This window comes from Rhineura floridana, chromosome 2 (assembly GCF_030035675.1).
Source record: "Rhineura floridana isolate rRhiFlo1 chromosome 2, rRhiFlo1.hap2, whole genome shotgun sequence".
In the NCBI taxonomy this organism is placed as follows: domain Eukaryota; kingdom Metazoa; phylum Chordata; class Lepidosauria; order Squamata; family Rhineuridae; genus Rhineura; species Rhineura floridana.
The window spans coordinates 39,535,959-39,553,159 of NC_084481.1; the positions used below are offsets into that span (position 1 = coordinate 39,535,959).

General features: G+C 41.9%; 1 protein-coding gene across 1 annotated transcript in view; it reads left to right on the top strand.

The window, feature by feature from the left end:
- PDE11A (phosphodiesterase 11A) overlaps window positions 1-17,201 on the top strand; it is a 300,134-nt gene that overhangs the window by 155,624 nt on the left and 127,309 nt on the right. Inside the window, exons 8-10 of the mRNA XM_061608380.1 lie at window positions 530-597; window positions 2,684-2,776; window positions 7,017-7,067. Of these exons, the coding sequence (XP_061464364.1) occupies window positions 530-597; window positions 2,684-2,776; window positions 7,017-7,067 (212 nt within the window). The remainder of the gene's footprint in view (window positions 1-529; window positions 598-2,683; window positions 2,777-7,016; window positions 7,068-17,201) is intronic.

Consider the following 17,201-nt stretch of genomic DNA (forward strand, 5'->3'; position numbering starts at 1 on the left):
TAAAATTACATGGTTTGATGTGCACATTAACATTCTGCAGAGGTGGAATTTTGACAGGTAAGATAACAAGAATTTTATTGTTTGACTATATGCATGATTTTATTTAGTTAGTTACTACTACCACTATGAAGCGCTACGCTCACATTTTTTAAAATAAAAGATAACCTGGTACCTGAAGGCTTCCAGAAAGGAAGGTTAAAGAAAGCACTGAATACATGTATGGATTTTGTTTTTCTCATTGCTTCCTTGCAGTGTTAATGTAGTGACCTTTTACACAGAGCTTATTATTAACAATTTGTAAAATACTGAGATATACTCAGTATAAAGTGTTGCCCCTGAGATTCGTTGGATACAGGATTTAAGACTGTCCAGCTGACAACCTAATTAAGCCAATGTGCTCAGACATAAGCCAGAATTTGCCCTGTTTAATGACATGGGCAGTTTTGATAAACACACTGGTAACTAATACAACAGAAGGTGCTATGAATTAATGTATAAAATGGGTTATGTTTTCTAACTTTTTCTAAAGGGGTAGCTCAAGTACTGAATAGACTTGATGGGAAACCATTTGATGATGCTGATCAGCGACTCTTTGAGGTAAGAAATGTTTACTTTGCAGCAGGGACCTGTACTTAAGCAGCACAAATTATGGACAGAATCCAATTTAAAAACTGATGTTTATTCATTTCAGCAGAACTGAAGTAATCACTGGCTTAAAGGCTGCAATCCTATGCACATTCACCTGAGATTACATCCCAGTGAACATTGTGGGACTTGCTTCTGAACAAATTTGCATAGGTTTGAATTGCAACTTTCCCATTCAAACCAATGGAGTATTTCTCCAAACAGAGTCTCCTGTAAGCCCGTGTTATTAGTGAAAGGACATGTGCACCCTGATCTTATTTTATATTTTTTCAGAAGTTTATTCAGAAGTAAATACCAGTGAAAGTAATGGAATTTATTTCCTGTTAAGTGTGCCTAGGATTGCAGTCTGAGAATTACCAGTCCTAATTACTCTCCCCTGTGAGGTAAGATCAGCCCCCTCTCTTCCCATTTTTAGATGGCTGCTGAAGACCCATCTTTTTTATTCAAGCATTTAGTTAATTTTTTTTACCCCTTCATAATGATGTTTTTAAGGATCTTAAGAATTTTATGGATTTGTTTATATATGGTTTTTTATGTTTTTGTATGTTTAAATTTCTGTATGGTTTTATGTATGCTTTGTATTTTTAAATCTAATTTGTAATCCATTTTAGGACTTGCATTCCAGGAGAGAGGCAGACAACAAAAATAAATTATTATTGTTGTTGTTGCTGTTGTTGTTATTATTAAGAATGATCCTAGAAGCAACTTTCTTCAGGCATTCTGAACTCCTCAAAGTATGGACGATATCAGCTTTAGGTTTCTACCATTTCCAGCATCTCTCACAGTAACTATTATACATTTTTGCTAGATGAGATGGAGCAGTATAGGACCTTGTAATGGCTTTCCTTCGGGTCTATACATGAAGAGGCTGCAGGGCCTTTTGTAAAAATGAAGTGCCAAATAGAATCTGGAATATCAATTCCCAAAGTGTTATTCCATTTGGTTTTAAAATTACTGCTGTCATTTCCCCCTCTGTAACTATAAGAGCTTGATAGAACTGAAGCAAGAGCCCTTTCAGTTTCTCCCTCTACAATTTCTTCCTCTCAAATGTTAGTAATTCAGAGACATTTTTGCTTCCATCTTCCCAATTCTAAGATTGTAGGCTACAAAATGTTTCAGTTGATAGTACTGAATCCAGGATGAAGAATTACCTCCAGACATAATTCTAATTTGAGAATAACCCATACAGTTCCCATCAGATAGAATACTGTTAACCCATCTAACTTTATACAGATTCCAAAAAGAGTTAAAAGAAAAGTTACTGATTATCCCTTTTGTTTACAGACTCTGCAAGATTAGAGTACATACTATCTACAAGACTAGGGTATACACTGCAAGAACAATAAGACAGAGAAAAAGCCTTTGAAAAATTTGGAGGATGGAGAAATAATTAGTTTGGTATGCTGCTAGCAACACTGCTTCAAGTGATGGTAGCAGTTTTCCATGCAATAGTGCATCAACCTTTTAGGCTGGACTGTCTCACTTGACACTTGCAGAATTCTACAGGCTATAACTGCATCTGCACATAATGCTAAACCATAGCTTGTTTTTTGAAAGCTTGTTTTGTTTTCCAGCTTTTGCTTCATGCTTCTGTAGTGTGATGAGTGTCTGGAGTGAAGTGGAAGAAAACCATGGTTAAACAAGGTTACTCAGTTTGAACATAATGCCAAATCAAACCCATAGTTTGTAAAGCTGCATACACACCATACATTTAAAGGACATTTAAAGTACATGGCTTTCCCCCAAAGAATCCTTTCAAATGTAGTTTTTAAGGGTGCTGGGAATTATAGCTCTGTGAGGGGTAAACTACAGTTCCCAGGATTCTTGCAGGGGGGGTGTGCTTTAAATGTATGGTGTGCGCACAGTGTAAGCCAGCAACAAACCATGGCTTCACATCATGGTTTGTTGCCAGAATATAAACTGTGGTTAGTTTATTTCTGGGCTGGATCTGGACATTCAAACAAGTGAACTTTGGTTAAACATACCATGGCTTAGCATTATGTGCTAACCAGGTGTGTTTCTGTTTTTATTTTTCTAGGCTTTTGTTATATTTTGTGGCTTGGGCATCAACAATACGATAATGTATGACCAAGTGAAGAAATCCTGGGCAAAGCAATCTGTGGCTCTTGATGTGAGTATCTCAGTAAATCATTTATCATATACTAAAGAATTGGCCTTTTGTGGCTGGGGGAAAGAATCAATGTACAGTGCCTTCCAAACTAATCAGACCCCTGACCAATACTCTCTTAATACTGAAGTACAAATGGTACATTGTAATTTTGTTTTGTATGATATTTTATTTTGAAACACTGAAACTCAAAATCAATTATTGTAAGGTGACATTGGTTTTATGTTGGGAAATGTTTCTAAGAAAGATAAAAAACGGAAACATGTTGCTTGCACAAGTATTCAATCCCCACACATTAATACTTGGTAGAGCTATCTTTCACTGCAATAACAGCTTTAAATCTTTTGAGGTAGGTATGTACCAGCTTTGCACACCATGTCAGAGCAATTTTGGCCCATTCTTGGCAGATTCGCTCCAGATTGTTCAGGTTAGTTGCACATCACTTTTGGGCTGCAATTTTCAAAGTGCACCACAGCTTCTCAATGGGATTGAGATCAGGACTTTGACTGGGCCACTGTAGGACATTCACCTTTTTGTTCTTTGGCCAATGTTGCTTTGGCCTTGTGCATGGGATCATTATCCTGCAGAAAAATGAATTTCCTCCCAAGCCTCAGTTTTTTAGTGGACTGAAGCAGGTTCTCTTTCAGTATTTCCCTGTATTTTGCTCCATCCATTCTTCCTTCCATTTTAACAAGATGCCCAGTCCCTGCTGATGAGAAGCATCCCCACAGCATGATGCTGACACCACCATATTTCATGTAGGGATGGTGTATCTTGAGGCATGGGCAGGGTTAGGTTTGCGCCACATATAGCATTCTTGAGTTTTGCCCAAAAAGCTCTATCTTGGTCTCATCTGACCACAGAATCTTTTCCCACATTGCAGCTGGGGCACTCTCACACTTTCTGGCAAACTCCAGACGTGCTTTCAGCTGGTACTTTTTGAGTAACAGCTTCTTTCTTGCCACCCTCCCATTCAGGCCAGTGTTATGCAGAGGTCTTGATATGGTTGACTGGTGCACCATTACTCCACTCCCAGCCACTGACCTCTGTAGCTTTTTCAAAGTGATTGGTGGCCTCTCTCTGGCTTCTCTCACAAATCTCCTTCTTGTTCGAGCACTGAGTTTTGAGGGACGGCCTTTTCTCGGCAGTGCCTGGGAGGTGTGATGCAGCTTCCACTTCCATTGATCTGTGCTCACTGGGATATCCAAACTCTTGGATATTATTTTGTACCCTTTTCCTAATCTGTGCATTTGTATTACATTATCTCTCACTTCTTTGGTCTTCATTTTCCTTCAGATCCACAGCCTGACCAATGATCCTTCAATAGTGGGTTTTTTTCCTGACAATGTGACAGCAACTGTAGTGGTTCACTGTTCACAGAGGCCAATGGTAAGGAAACTGTGTCCTCAACAGGGCAATTTCTTTCATCTGTGTATGCTGGGGGCTTCCACAGCACAGGGCTTGAATATTTATGCAAGCAACATGTTTCTGTTTTTTTATGCTTCTTACAAACATTTCCCAACATAAAACCAGTGTCACCTTACAGTAATTGATTTTGAGTTTCAGTGTTTCAGAATAAAATATCATACAGAACAAAATTACAATGTACCATTTGTAATTCAGTACTATGAGAGCATTGGTCAGGGACCTGATTAGTTTGCAAAGCACTGTATGTATTTAATTTATTGAATGGATTTTTAGCCCTTCCAGCCATAGAAACAAGACACCTGTATTTCCACTTTAATTTATTGCCTGACACCCCCACCCCCATCATAAGAGAGAGAAGGTTAGTTTTGCCCTGCTTCCCATCCCTTTATTTTTATTTTAATGTAAAAAATCTTGGTGGATACTATTGCTGAATTCTGCAAGACCTTGAATGTCTCCATTAACTTCTGTCAATCCACATCTAAGCCACCTTATCAAGATTGCAGAGTTACCATAGGCATCTGATTGGCCACTGTGAGAATAGTGTACTGGACTAGATGGGTCTTTGATCTGATCCAGTAAGGCTTTTCTTATGTTCTTATGTAGATCTGTGATTTAACTGTATTCCATGTAAATAATAAGAAGGCTTAGAACCGTAGACAGCCATGGCACAGTGATGAAGAAGTATATATCTAGCCACAAATGATGTGAAAGTTTTACCAGATCATTTGGTATAATGAGCGTGCTGTTTTTCTCTTTAGAACTGGCTGGTCTGTTCAGGCAGGTGATGAGTTGTAACAGAAAGTTTCAAAACAACTCCAGCTGCACGCAAATTTATCTTCACTGTGTGGCTGTGTATATAATTTCAACAAAAGTGTGTTTAATGCTCCACGTACTGGGATCTTAAACTGGAAAATCATTTATTATTTCAACAAAGAAAAATATAATTGATCAACTTTAAGATACTACACTCTTGGAAGATACATAAAGATTGATCATAGTGTTATCTGAATGTTGATGAAGGCAATGATGAAGGACCATCACAATTTTGTATTTCTTTTTAAATAACACAATGGTAGGATGACTAGAGGCACACTGAGAATGCTAAACAAAATTTGAGGGATCAAGCGGTACTCCTGTCACCACTATAATATATATATGATAATATATGCCGCCCTGGGCTCCTACTGGGAGGAAGGGCGGGATATAAATACAAATAAATAAATAAATAAAATGTTGATGCTGGTAGTGGGGTTAGGATGCCACAATATCTTCCCCACCAACAGAGAGAAGCACCGTCTAGTGATGCTGGGGTTTTTTTCTGCAGGGATCGCCCAAACTCCACCCATGCAGATAGTTAATATTAAAAACAGTTAAAACAAATTAGAATGACAGGAATAGGATGAAAACATACACTGCAGGTATCAAAGACTGTGATAAAGAGGTGAATCTTCAGTATTTGCCAAAAACTGTACAATGAAGGTGCCAGATGCACCTTTGTGGGATGTTCCAGCTCTTTGGGGTTGCCATAGAGAATGCCCTCTCCTGGGCCACCAACCCCTGGACTTCTGAAGGCAGCGAACTAACAAGAGGGCTGCCTCTGCAGATCGTAACACCTGTGAGGTTCTGTAAGGAAGGAGGTAGTCTCTCAGGTATTTGGGGCCTAAGTTGTTCAGAGCTTGAAACTTTACTGTGAGCACCTTGAATTTGGCCTGGAAAAGAACTGGCAACCAGTACAATTGTTTTAGACAGGGGTTATACGAGTTGTAAAAGCAACTCCACCCAGTAATATGGCCGCTGCATTTTAGACTAGTTGAAGTTTCCGAATTGTCTTCAAGAGCAGCCCCATGTAGAGCATGCTGCAGTAATCCAGCCTGGAAGTTAGCAGAGCATGGAGTACCATCCATGGCCAAGTCACCTCTTTCCAAAAGGGGCTCTAGCTGGTGAACCAGATGTAGCTGGAAAATAGGCACTCCTAGCCACCAAAGCCACTGAGCCTCAAGTGACAATAGACCTGCTCCTTCTAGGGGAGTGCAACCACATCTAGAACTGACCATCTTCCCACCTCTAATCACACCTACCTAAGAGTAAGACCTATTGAGTTCAGTGGTAGACATGGCTACTTCTGAGTAGACATGGCGAGAATTACAGCCTGAGACATGTCACCTCTGGATAATGTTCTTGGAATCTTTAATTTCTGAAGCAAAATATTTAATAACATTTATAGGTGATGTAGAATGGAAAAGAAAATTGATATTGGCACATTCTGGAAACCATACCTAAGTAAAGCCAGCAATATCTTTAAGTCATAGGGTTGAATCCAGTTGTGTCCATCCACTTGATCCAATGGACAATAATGCTAGTGGAAAGGGGGAGGCAGTTACAACTCCAGAATGAGGAGGGATCCTCCAGAACAGTGTGGAAGGTGGTGCAGACCGGCATGGGAATCAGAGAAAATTACTTTCCCACCCCCTTCTATTACCAGAGGTGTCCATTTGATCAAAAGCCCTTATGTGAGCCAAAGGGCACTCTTGGATTCATCCCATTATTATTTACCTCACTTTTTCTTCACTTTAGAACAATAATATTGTTTGCAACATTATGGTATTTCTGACATGATTTCCTATAAAATGTTCTAGCAGGTGAGTGCTGCAAGTATAATTGATTATATAATATCTCACATATAATCTATGATGATGCATAAATATTAATAAATAATTTTAATAGTCCTTTCAAGGTGGCTTAAGTGATGGTATATCATTTCAGCTTCTCACATGTGAAATTTCTTCCCTCCCCCACCTAATTTGTTCTGGGTCAGGTGCTGTCTTACCATGCAACATGTTCAAAGGCAGAAGTGGACAGATTTAAGGTAACATATTAATACTTTATTTTATTCTGCAAATGGAGTGTAAAGAGATTTTTTAAAAAATTTTTAATCCAAACAAAATAAGCAGAATTGTGGGGAAAGGTTTAATTTCCTGTGGCACTAAGAATCCATTTCAAGAATAATTCTAATGGGTGGTACACAATGCTAGTCCTACTCAGAGTATACTCTATTAAAGTTAATATACATGACTAATTTATGTTCATTACTTTTAGTGGGTCTACTCTGAGTAGTACTTAGTTGAATACAGCCCAATGTTTTCATGCTAACACACACAAAAAATGCAATGGACTGCCTTCAAGTCGATTCCGATTTACAGCGACCCTACGAATAGGGTTTCCATGGTAAGCGGTATTCAGAGATGGTTTACCCTTGCCTTCCTCTGAGGCTGAGAGGCAGTGTCTGACCCAACGTCACTCAGTGAGCTTCATGGCTGTGTGGTGATTCAAACCCTGGTCTTCCAGGTCATAGTCCAACACTCTAACCACTACACCACACTGGCTGTCTCATGCTAATACAGCCTACAGTAAAATTCTCAGCCATTGTCTCTCTGTCATTTTTGTGGTCATATGACTACTCATGTCATGTTTCTCTGTCCTTTATATTTAAGATTCTGCATTATTATCTCCCTAACTAGATCTTCCTTAGCTATCTCCCCTTCCCCTTCCACTCCATCTGCCTGTTGTCCCATGTTTTCATTTTAGTGTCTAATCATCATCATGATGTATTATTTATAAAAGTGCCTAATGTGTGGAAAAATAAAAAACACCAGTCCCTGCTTGCAGGTTGATAATGTGCGGCAAAAGGGCAGTGGAACTGGAGGGAAAGGGAAAAGTTGGCACTGGCCCAGAGAAAGTAAAAGAAGGAAAATGAGTTAAATAATCTGATGATTACCTTAGGAGTGGGAAAGAAATGAAAAAAATCAAATAGTGTATCAAGAAAGAAATGCAAAAGAAAAAAATATGAGATTTTAATAATTTCTTAACCTGAGGTAAAGAGGAAGCCAGATGAATGAATAAATGAAAACTTATATTCATTTGCATGAAGCGTACAAAATAATGGGAAGTTTGAGCATGCAATCAATGAAGAAATGAATCATTGGTTTTCACTAGAAATGCTTCTATCGGTACAGCTAATGAACCTTAAAAGGTTGTCAACAGGAGGTTTCTCATTATGGATTATTTCATTATTTATTAATTTTTCCGAGGAATCTTATACTTATTATGTGGGGGGAGATGGAGAGATGCTGCTGCTGTGCTGGTGGAATAGCGGCTGAATCTTACCAGCCCTGGAGAGGACAGAGAAACATTCAGTAAACAGAAAAACAGTGTAAAATGCCCTCAGCACCCCTGGAAACACTATCAGTGCCCACCGGTCAGGGATGGCTGGTGTTGACACCCACATATGTGGAGAACCAATGAACTCATGATGACTGGGACCGCACCCTTACACACATCCTACATTGTAACACACACAAAACAATGCCACAGTGCCCCCAGTCTATCAGCTCCAGTGATACAACCAGCAATGACCCTAGTGTAGCCAGGCTGCAGGCACTTCTCCAGGCAGGTGTTCAAATCCCCTTATGTTCCTCACAAGTGTTCTTTTTTGAGCATATCAAAAACAAAGGGCAGAAAGAGCCCATACAACAAGCAGCCCCATAGTTCCCTGCAGAATGCCTGCAGAAAGTACATACAGCTCTCCTATGACAAGGGTTCAAGACTTTTCTAGGAAGGGAAAGATGCACCTAATGCTGTTTCCAAAGAGAATATGTGAACTGTTCTCTATTGATGTGCTATTTACAAACCTAACCTAATTGTGCAGCTGTGAATGCTATGTAACAGATCAATATTTAATGGCCTTATACATTATTTATAGCTTTGTGAGATATTCCTTTTTGTCGGGAAGCAGCACTTAGGAGAACCCTACAGCAGAAAACAATCACCTGTTTTATGAAATCTTTGATTCAGACTATAATACTAATAGTATTTTTCCTGAGATGCTTTGACTGACCTTTGTTTAGACAGTAATCCTCACTTGAGATATCTTCAGTATTTAAAAATCAGTTGCATTTGTAAAAAATAACACTAAGCCATGGATATGTAGAGAAGCTGTAAGATTACTGTCATTTCGCCTGTATGTATGTTTCTGCATTTTGTCATACAGAGTTTGGGTTGAATCCAGAGATTTTATTATTTATTTATTTAAAATATTTTTATCCCGCCCTTCTACCCTTTAATAGGGCACTCAGGGCGGCTTACAAAAATAAAATCAAACATATACATAATAAAATTGTAAACAACAAAATCACAAAAACATTAAAATAAATTTAAAATACATAAAATACAATTAAAATACACAAAATACAATATATATATATACATATACATACACACACATATACTAAAGGGACTACAAAGGTAAAATTTAATGCAGAAGTCATAAAATCAGTGTCAGGCTCTACCTTCAATCCCTCCCAAAGGCTCTCCAGAACAAGATCATTTTCAGAAGTCTCCGGAAAACCAAAAGCTTGGGGGCCACAGCTGAAAAAGCTCTCTCCTGCGTGCCTGTCTGTCTAACATCTTTCACTCCAGGCACGCAGAGGAGACCAGAGGCAGATGATCTTAAATCCCGTGCAGGTACATATGGCCGTAAGCAGTTCCTCAGGTACATTGCTCCAAGGCCGTGTAGGGCTTTAAAGGTCAGAACCAGCACTTTGAATTGGGCCCGGAAACAAATTGGGAGCCAGTGGAGTCGATAAGCACAGGAATAATATGCTCCCTGCACTGTGCTCCAGTTAACATTCTGGCTGCTGCATTTTGAACCAAGTGCAATTTCCAAACTGTTTTCAAAGGCAGCCCCACGTAGAGTGCATTACAGTAATCAAGTCTCAATGTCACCAATGCATGTGTCACTGTGGCCAAGTCAACCGCTTCCAGGAACGGACGCAGCTGGTAGACCAGTTTGAGTTGGCCAAAAGTACTCCTGGCTATTGCAGCCACCTGATATTCAAGCAGCAGGGCAGGATCCAGGAGGACTCCCAAACTGCGAACCTGCTCCTTCAAGGGGAGTGCAACCCCATCCAGAATAGGTTGCAACCCCGTCCCTGATGCAGTTTTTCCCTTGGTCAGCAGTACTTCCGTCCTGTCTGGATCAAGTTTCAGTTTGTTAGCCCACATCCAGCCGTTCATAGCCTCCAGGCATTGGTTTAGGATGAGCACTCCCTCCCTGCAATCAGGTGGTAGGGAGAGATAGAGCTGAGTGTCATCAGCATATTGATGGCATTGTACTCCAAATCTCCTGATGACCTCTCCCAGCGGTTTCATATAAATGTTAAAGAGCCCACCGGTCTTCTTCTATTCCCCCCCGCCCCGCCCCCCCCGGAGCTCAATCTATGAGAAGTGAAAATTGGTCTACCTTTGCAGAAAATTTATGTAACCTTTTCCTTGTGTTTCCTAATGTTCTAGTAGTAGTAGCAGGTGATTTCAATGCTAGAATAGGCCCTTCTAATGATGTCCTGTATTCCCACTTTAATGCAGTACTCCCTGTATATGAGACAGGATCTTCATCTTTCCCCCACCACTCTAAAGATAGCAAACTAAATCAGAGGGGGTTTCATCTAGCCCAACTTGCATCCAAGCTCGACCTATTTATTCTCAATGGAGTGTCTTATGATGATTCCTCTGGAGAAGAGGATTAAAGGGAAAGAAAAATACTCCGGGTGAATGACTGGCCACAAAAGTGGTGCCAACATGAGAGATTTGGATTCTGGGACCACAGGCTATGCTTCTTGGAAGATGGACTGCAAGTGATGGGTTGCACCTCACAAAAACTGGGATGAATGTGTTTGGCCACAGCATGGAGAACTTCATCAGGAGGACTTTAAGATGAATTATAAGGGAAAAGGAGACGTAAACTTGGAGATAACTATCAGTGAAGGGTTAGGCACAGTAACAGGAACTGAGAGAATGGCTCTAATGGGGCCCAATAATAATCTTCAAAAAAATGTAGGAAGCAAGCCAGACTGTAAATTACATTGTCTTCGATGTCTGTATACTAATGCCCAGAGTATGGGAAACAAACAGGACAAACTTGAACTTTTAATACAGGAGAGTAAATATGACTTGATAGGTGTCATTCAACTTGTTGGGATGACTCCCATGACTGGAACACAGCAATTGAAGGATATAACTTGTTCAGAAAGTAAGGAATAGAATGGGAGGCGGAGTCGCACTATGCATTAAAATATATATATCACTGCACAGAAATACAGGAGAATGAGCTTGGTAGCCCCCCTGAGAGTATCTGGATGAAAATTAATGGGACAAGGAATAAGAGGAACATGGCGACTGGAGTGTACTACCAACCACCCAGTCAAGGAGAAGACGAGGATGAAACTTAGGAAAAGCAAATTGCCAATGTTTCGAGGAGGCATGATGTAGTAGTAATGGAGGACTTCAGTTACCCCAATATCTGTTAGGAGACAAATTCTGCCAAACATGGCCCCTCCAAAAAATTCCTGACTTGTGTTGGAGATAACTTTATCCTACAGAAAGTGAAGGAAGAAAGTGAAGGACCCAGTGCCTGCAGGAAGAAGGGGACTACCATCTCCCAGGGAAGAGGGAGAACCATCTGCTGCGGCTGTCTGCCTGCTTGCTTGCTGCTGCTTGGCTACCACCACTGCCCTCTCCCTGTTGGAGTTCTGTGCAGCAGGTTGCCACGCTTTTCAGGACCAGGCCCCCAGGTACTCAGCCAGCTGTTCCTGATTTTGTCCACCTGTCCCTTCCCTGGAGTGGATGCATAAGCTGGCTGGCTGAGGCAGCTCCTGCTTTGCAGATTTCCTGGCTTTTTGTGGGACTGGCAGGTCTTGAGTTATGTGCCTGGGAGAGAGGACTCAGAACCAAGCGGGGAGACTTAAGGGCGTCCCAATTAGTGTAGTGACGGGTAGAGGGAGATATGGCGTTGTGAGGAGGACTTGCCAGGTAAGGGGAAAGTGGCCCAGGCAGTTAATGGCTGTGCCTTGTTACGGTCCTCCCCGCACCTGCAGGTTTGTTGGCTGCCCTGTCAGCCAGCTCTTAGACCTCTGGATGCTGCTCCTAAACGCCAGATCGGTACATAATAGGATCTCCCTCATTCATGATTTAATTGTGGATGAGGCAGCCGATCTGGCATGTATAACCAAGACCTGGATGGGTGAACAGGGCGGAGTCAGTCTCTCCCAGCTATGCGCGCCAGGGTACCTGGTTCAGCATCAGGGTAGACCTGAGGGCTGGGGAGGGGGGTTTGCTGTGGTCTGTAGGAGCTCCATCTCCCTCTGCAAGCACCCTGTCCATCTGACTACTGGTCTGGAGTGTTTGTACCTTGTGTTGGGTCAGTGGGACAGACTGGGGATTCCATTGGCGTACCGCCCACCCTGCTGCCCAACAGACTACCTAGCTGAGCTGATGGAGGTGGTCTCGGGTGTACTGTTGAGATTCTCCAGACTGTTGGTTCTGCGGAATGTCAACATCCATGCCGAGGCCACCTTATCCGGGGCAGCTCAGGATTTCATGGTTTCCATGACAACCATGGGACTGTCCCAACATGCAGTTGGTGTAACACATGTAGCAGGGCACACTCTAGACTTGGTTTTTGCAACTGGACAAGGAGATGGTGGAGGGCCTTACATCAGTCCCTCTGTCATGGACAGATCACTGCTTGCTGAAGTTTAGATTTACAGCAGCTTTTCACCTCAGCAGGGGTGGGGGACCTATTAAATTAGTCCGCCCCCAGAGACTAACGGATCCGTGTGGTTTTCAAAGGGCTCTGGGGAGTTTTCCGGCTGATAGGGCTGGCGCTCCTGTCAAAACCCTAGTTGAACTGTGGAATACAGAAATGACCAGGGCAGTTGACATGATCTCCTATATAGAGCCCGTACGGCTCCATGGTATACCCCAGAGCTGAGGGCGATGAAACAATATAGGAGATGGCTGAAGTGCAGATGGAGACAAACTCCTGGTGGATGCAGTTACACACTGGTAAGTGCTTATGGTAAGCTGTATTTAGGGACAGTGAGGAGAGCAAAAAAAAGAAATTTCTGCCACTATCAAATCATCAATCTGCCACCCAGCGGAGCTCTTCAGAATTGTCCGGGGGCTATTACACGCTGGCCCCAAGGACATGGTAGAACCATCTGAGGCCTGCTGTAATGAATTTGCTAGGCACTTCCAGGACAAAATCTTTAGCATCCGCTAGGACTTAGACTCCAGTGTTATAGCAGGTGAATCAAGTGAGGTATCCAGAGCACAGCCTTATCCCAATTTCTTGGATGAGTTTCAGTTGGTGCAGCCTGAAGACGTTGACAAGGTGCTTGGACAGGTTCGTGCAACCACTTCTGTGCTGGATCCTTGCCCTTCTTGGCCAATAAAAGCTAGCAGGGATGGAACAGCCGGCTGGGCCAAGGAAGTGATTAATGCTTCTCTGCGAGAGGGGGTGGTCCCCAACTGCCTGAAAGAGACGGTAGTGAGACCACTCCTGAAGAGACCCTCCCCGGACCCAGAAAATCTTAATAACTATAAAAGGTAAAGGTGTCCCCGCATTTGTAGTGCGAGTTGTTTCCGACTCTTAGGGTGACGTCTTGCGATGTTTACTAGGTAGACCATATATATGGGGTGGGATTGCCAGTTCCATCCCCGGCCTTTCTTTAACACCCTACCGACCACAGATGGATGGAAGGCTGAGTGGACCTCGACCCCTTTTACCAGAGATTCAACTTCCCCCTTCCGTTGGAATCGAACTCCGGCCATGAGCAGAGCTTCGGCTGCGTTACCGCCGCTTACCACTCTGCGCCACAGAGGGTCTTGCATCTTTTATGTGTTTTGTTGTTAGCAAGCTGGATTTAAGTTTAATTATTTGCTATATTTGAGTTGCGAAAAGAAAAAGAAAATGTTAAAAACAGAACTGGAAGAAACAAGACTGATAAAAAATTTGGGTCTGATCCTTGCCACGGAGGATCTTTTAATAACTATAGGCCGGTAGCAAATGTTCCATTCCTGGGCAAGGTCCTTGAATGAGTGGTGGCAGGCCAGCTCCGGACACTCTTGGATGAGACCGATTATCTGGATCCATTTTGGTCGGGTTTCAGGCCTGGTTTTGGCACGGAAACAACCTTGGTCACCATGTGTGAATGATGACCTCTGTCGGGAGAGAGACAGGGGGAGTGTGACTTTGTTGATTCTGCTTGATCTTTTAGCGGCTTTCGATACCATCGACCATGATATCCTTCTGGGAAGATTGGCTGAGTTGGGAGTGGGAGGGACTGCATGGCGGTGGTTCTGCCCCTACTTGGCTGGTCAGCTCCAGAAGGTGGTGCTTGAGGAACATTGCTCGGCACCCTGGACTCTCCAGTATGGGGTTCCATAGGGGTCAGTTCTGTCCCCCATGCTGTTCAACATCTACATGAAACCGTTGGGTGCTGTCATCTGGAGCTTTGGAGTGCATTGCCATCAGTACGCTGATGACACGCAGCTCTACTTCTCCTTTTCATCTTCTTCAGGTGAGGCTGTCAATGTGCTGAAGTGGTGCCTGGCTGCGACAATGGACTGGATGAGGGCTAATAAACTGAGGCTCAATCCAGACAAGACTGAGATGCTGCTAGTGGGTGGTTCTTCTGACCGGATGGTGGATGTCTTTTCTTCTTTGCTATTGTATCTGTTGTGGAGTGCAAAGGCCTATTGTCTAATGGTGAAATGATGCTTATAAATTGGAAAAACAGCCTATATTAGGGAATATTGCATCATTCATTGCAGAAGATAAAATGATTCTTTGTTCTGTCTAACTGTTGTCTTCCCTTCAGACTATGCAGCTATGTAGCTGTGTAGAAATTTCTAAGAACAAATATATCCTACTACATTCTAAACATAATTATTAGCATCATAGGTATTAGTACTATTAAGGGAAAACTTAAGCTTTACAAGGGACTGGACTGCTGTCTCTCTCTCCTTTTCCTGGCAACATATAGTATCTAGCCCCACATCTGACTCTCATCCGGGTCACTGTATGTGTCCCTGCCTCTCCCTCCCGTCATTGGTTACTGGGGGTGGGGAAACACTCAGCATGATTTCATCACATCACACATTGTGTTCATACTAGATGTTGCTAGGAAGAGAGGACAAAGGGATATAGAGCAGAGGCAGCTCTCTGCCTCTTGTAACACCTAGTTCCACCCTTATTATCTGATGGAAAACTGTGAGGGGTGTAAACGCTATTCAGAATTACCATAGCCAGTCTCAGGGAGGGGATGTAGAGGGGATGATGGCATGTACAAGGCTATTTTTCTCATGTCGTGAGTGTGAGGTAGTGCTGCTTCGTGATAAAATATCCACCTCGTCAAATGATGAACTATGGAATATCAGTAAAGCATGTTCAAGATTGTGTTAGGAAAGACATGATGAAAAGATCAGAATGAAGAAAGAGGTCCTGTATTTTTGTGTCACAGAGGAATTATTTTCATTTTAGGAAGGAAAAAAGATACTGTGCAAAATAGTCTAAGGATTTGTAGGAACAAATAGAGTCTACTCTCTGTCTTGGGAAAGGCAGGCTAGAAAGTTGCATTCATGCACAAATATATATATTCACTATTCATAAAAAACCTTGCGGGTTAAGAACGTACCTATAGCCCACAGATATTTCTATCAAACTTTAAAAAGCAGGGAAATTGAGCAGCTATAGTGAATGCACCAGGGGAGCAAGAGACTTGACCTCCTCTGAGATATTGGACTGCCCTACAAATTGGTCAAAATGCAAACACAATTTGGGTTGGTCTTTCACAGTCCAATCCACTTGCTGTGTAGCTTGGAAGAATTTGGTAACGTGCCTCTGAGCATATGGTGAGTGGTGACAATACCTGCCATCTCCAAAGGTAGAGAATTACATTTTTGTGTGTTTGTTGGTGTTCTTCTTACTTTGCTTCATTCCTGTGTTACTATTGTTTCTACAGAGAATCTAATCTAGAAATTTTTATTTCTCTCATTATTCATCCTAGAAAATTTATTTTTATTAATTTCAAAGCCTTTTTATTGGTCAATGTCATATGGTGGTGAAGAAAGCCTTTTATGTTTCAAATTGGAGGTTATGTTCTATTTCTATTTTGGGTGCATTAACAGTTGAATCTGAAACTGCAGTATGATGTAAAATCAGACTGATTACAGTATCTTGCTACTTCAGGAACGACTCGAGCTGTTGGAAAAAACAAACTTAGCCTACCCAAGATGCATGTTTTCAACCTGCTATGTTTAAACCACTTCATATAAGGCAAGGTGGGCACAGTCAATTAAAAATATAGAAAACACCTAGAATTCTGTAGAATATATTTCACCTTCCACCGTTTTATCTTGTGCAAACTGAGACACCCCTCGTGTCCAGTGGTGACTATTCTGCAGAATGGTCAGTGCCATTATTCCACAATTATTTTTGGAGGTTTTTTAGTGTAAATTGTGCAAAGTGTATTCACAGAAATAGAAGCAAAAGAAAATGATTTCCTATTAGGAAACTTCACTAAAATTGCAAAGTAAATCTGGCATATTTAAAGTGACTATCTGAACTATGTCAACAGTCTTAATAACGTTGCTTCCTCCCCGCTAAAACAAGATCAGCACAGCACATGTCTTGTTTCTATTATTTGGGCTGATTGCAGGTATTGCCACCTCTCACCATATGTTCAGAGGCACATGTTACCAAATTATTCCAAGCCACACAGGTCTCCTGCTCCCCTGGTGCATTCATTATAGCTCCCCAATTTCCCTGTTTTTTAAAGTTTGATAAAAATATCTGTGGGCTATAGGTATGTTTTTAAACCGCAAGGTCTTTTGCCTATTAGTGAATTTCTCTGCTTTTTAATCTGGGAGGTAAGAAATGGGATCCTGTACTAGCTTGCTGAGAATGGATTGATCATTTGCATGCTTATTGAGTTCAGTCGGATTTTCTCCCCTGCAATCATGCTTAGGATAGGTTAAACTGACTGGGAGGGGAGGGAGGGATGGCTGGAGTGGGCAGGAAAGGAGGAAGAAAGAAGAGGGGAGGGGAGGAGGAAGGGAGAAGAGAGGGGAAGGAAGGGAAAGCCAGGTCTGATCATTTGCATGC